Source organism: Buceros rhinoceros, unplaced genomic scaffold, assembly GCF_000710305.1.
Source record: "Buceros rhinoceros silvestris isolate BGI_N320 unplaced genomic scaffold, ASM71030v1 scaffold1890, whole genome shotgun sequence".
Taxonomy (NCBI): domain Eukaryota; kingdom Metazoa; phylum Chordata; class Aves; order Bucerotiformes; family Bucerotidae; genus Buceros; species Buceros rhinoceros.
This window is the reverse complement of record NW_010389966.1, coordinates 6,748-9,995: the sequence shown is the minus strand read 5'-3', so window position 1 is coordinate 9,995 and position 3,248 is coordinate 6,748. Positions and strand designations below refer to the sequence as shown.

Sequence of the window (3,248 nt, the reverse complement as noted above, 5' to 3'; positions counted from 1 at the left end):
CATGGAGCTTACCTTGGGCAGGCTCTCAAATTTATTCCTTTGTAAAATAAGTAATTTCAGATCTGCTAGCGTGCCACAATTCTGGAACAATTCATCTGTCAAGGCATTGTGAGAAAAATTTAAATACCGAAATGAGCTTGTTCTATTGGGGCAAAGCATGTGTGGCATATACGCATCATATATTGTCAAATTGGCAATATTCATCTCTGAAAACTGTCTGTATAGAATCCCCTGGTTGAAATAAAAAAGCTGATTACGAACGTGCTCCAAAGTTAGTGCTTTCATGGAGCCATCCAAAGAGATTAATTGCTCCAGAGGGCTCAATAAGGATAGAAATTCATATTCAGTCAGCTCCCCCAGTGGTCCCCGAAAAGTCAAATTTCTCACAGTCAAATGCTCCACAGGTGAATACCAAATAAGCAGGAAAATTTGCAAAATGATAGCCCATTGTAAGTCCACAGTGTCAAGCATCAGAGCTGTTGTCTTGACTTTCTTCAGAAGCGTTGTAGAAGGAGAAGGGAAATCTTTGAAGCTCAAGTTATATCTTAAGTTAACTATTTTCAGGTTTTCTGAAGTGCTCATTCCATCATACAAGAGGGAAAAACTGAAGTTTTGGGTTGCTGCAAAAACAATGTGGAGGTTCCTTGTACTCAAGGCTGTCAGACTCTGAGGCTCATACAGAGAAAATTCTTCTAGGGTTAGCAAGACAGTGTGCAGCTGCAAATGTGTGATATACCTGAAGTCTGACCTTCGTACTATCGTGGCACTTAATCCTAGGTGCTCCAGACGAAACATGTTCCCAAACTCCTGACAGATGGGCAGGGCTGTAAACTTATTGAAAGAAAGATCTAAATGTCTAAGGTATGCAAGAGTTTGACAGTAAACTTTCAAAATGTTGTTATGAGATAAATCTAAGTATTCTAGACCTTCATTAAAAATGAAGACACTAAAGTCAAGCTCCTTAATTAGATTATGAGAAAGATTTAATACTTGAAGGTCAGAAAGAGAAATAAATTCTAAGATACTAAGTTCAGAGATCCTATTATGTGATAAATCTAATACATGAGTATGAACTGGAATGTTTTTTGGAACATTAGTTAGCAAACTGCTTGAATAATTTGCAATAAATTCATTTTCCACAGCTGGCTGGATATTACCCAATAGCATGAATGCAAAGACACAAGCAAAGACATGGATATTTGTAAGGGGTCTCATTATGCTTTCCAGATTTATCTTGTTTTTTTACAGAAACACAGAAGCATATCTTTGTTTTCTGTTCAATGTCTCAGTGATGTGTCCAGCCCTGTAAAACGAAAACACATAGAACTTGCTGAAATTCTTGACCTGTTGAATTCACTTTTTATTGCTAAAATAAAATTCAACACTAAATTTATGTAATAAAAAATTATTTTTACATACTCTTGTTCTATGTTCTTACCAATCCTCCTCACCCCCATTCTTTAATTCCAATTATTGATTTTCTCAGTTAAGTAGCAATTAATTTCTTTATAACGTGAGGAATACAATCAGTGGTATGTTAAAAAAAACAGAGAGACGTTATGAAATACAAATATCTCAACAATCTTATACAAAACCGGTACAAACAGACATCCAGCACTTAGGAGGACCCAACAAGTCTCCCACCTGCTCCTTCCGTACACCCCATGTCCTCACGCATTTGGAGACAGGACTCCAAAAGCCCCATGGATCCATACAGGAACTGGTGCAAAAGCTACCTCGTCACTCAGAAGAGCCAGAGGATATTCCTCTTCACACCCCACAGACCTGGGACGTGGCCATGCACCCCCTCAAGGTCAGCCGACCAGAGAAGCTGATCAGCTTTGTCTTTGCTAAGCCCAAAGACAAAGGGGCCCATTTTTCCAGCAAGCCAAGAATCTTGAGGAGGAATTACACCGTCTCACGAATATTGTAACGCCAGTCGGGCCAAAAGCATGCCAACAGGAAAACCACAGCACAACAGGACACTGTGCATGAAGAAGTGGTACGTAAAATCTGAAAGACACACTTGACACTTCCAAAACTCCAGGATTTCCTAGCTTTCCTAGGAAATTCACTACATTTTCCAAATTACCCCACAGCTGCAACTTGACAAAGAACTTCTCTAGCAATGATGAGGGACAATGAGTCTAGTTCTAAGGATCAAAAAACCCAGAGAGGGAAAGATTCATTCAAACTCACCCCTTCTCTCCAACTCTCCTACAGAGCTTAATCACGTTTTCCTTTAACAGGGTAAAGCAAAAATTAATGTAATTAACATCACCAAAAGCAGTAAAAGAATAAATCAGTAAAGTATAAACTGCTACCTCAACTGAGAGGTCAAATTCTGTCTTCAGAAAGTTGTGCTAGGGTATCTGAGCGCAGAATAGAAATGGAGCTGGGATGTTTGGTCAAAGTACAGTATCACTCACAAGAAAATCCAAGGCAAAGAAATCTGACCCAGCTTCTTTCAAAGAGCAGCTGACCCTGTTCTTCAGGGGTCTTGACTCAAGAATCTCTTGAGTCAAATAAACTTTGATCTGTAACTGTCTGGAGGAATCTCCCCCTGGGCAAAAGAGATGTCAGGAACAAAGCAAGAAATGTTCTGAAGGGTAAAAACCCAGAAGGATATTCTCTGTCTGTGCCTCATTGACGGATGAGTTTTAATTTACTGTGCACGTTATACTATATACTGCAAAAAGGAACAATCTACTGTGTAGCACGGAAGAGTGCCACAGTCGAAGAATAAAGCAAAGCAGTATTAAGGATCAATGCTTACCCCTCCAACACTATCGTATATACGTGACGGTTTTAAATTAGAGTTGGGTGAGAATGAAGATTGCCATACCAAAGATTTTTCCCCTTTCTTCTTCGTTGAAATTCAACAAACAAATGAGCACTTCCACTGAAATTATGAAATGCAAGAATATCTTCTGACAGTAAAGAAACACCAGCTCCTGAGATTTCATGGAGTCGAAAATCCACATAACAAAAAGAAACAAAATTAAATAATGGGGCAAATAAGACCTACCTTTTATGCGTGGAATTCATCTCCAAGTGAAGAACCAGCAAAAGTTCTCTGCGTACTTGGTTAATATCCTCAAAAGAGAATCTCAAACATATGTCATCTTCAGGCTGGGGAATCTCACAAGGGATGCTAATTCCTTAATAATTACTAACTCAGTATGCAGAAAGAACAGGTTTTTCTTATATAGGCCGTATTATTTTAAGAATTAATGATATTTCCCTAC

The 3,248-nt window shown here is 38.8% G+C and overlaps 1 protein-coding gene across 1 annotated transcript; it reads right to left on the bottom strand.

Moving 5' to 3' along the window:
- Positions 1-3: 3 nt before the first annotated feature.
- On the bottom strand, positions 4-1,215 carry LOC104493193 (toll-like receptor 10; the record flags this gene model as incomplete). Its single annotated transcript, XM_010135841.1, has 1 exon — positions 4-1,215. A coding segment is annotated over exon 1 (1,212 nt), but the record flags the coding sequence as incomplete, so codon positions are not given.
- Between the last annotated feature and the right edge of the window lie 2,033 nt (positions 1,216-3,248).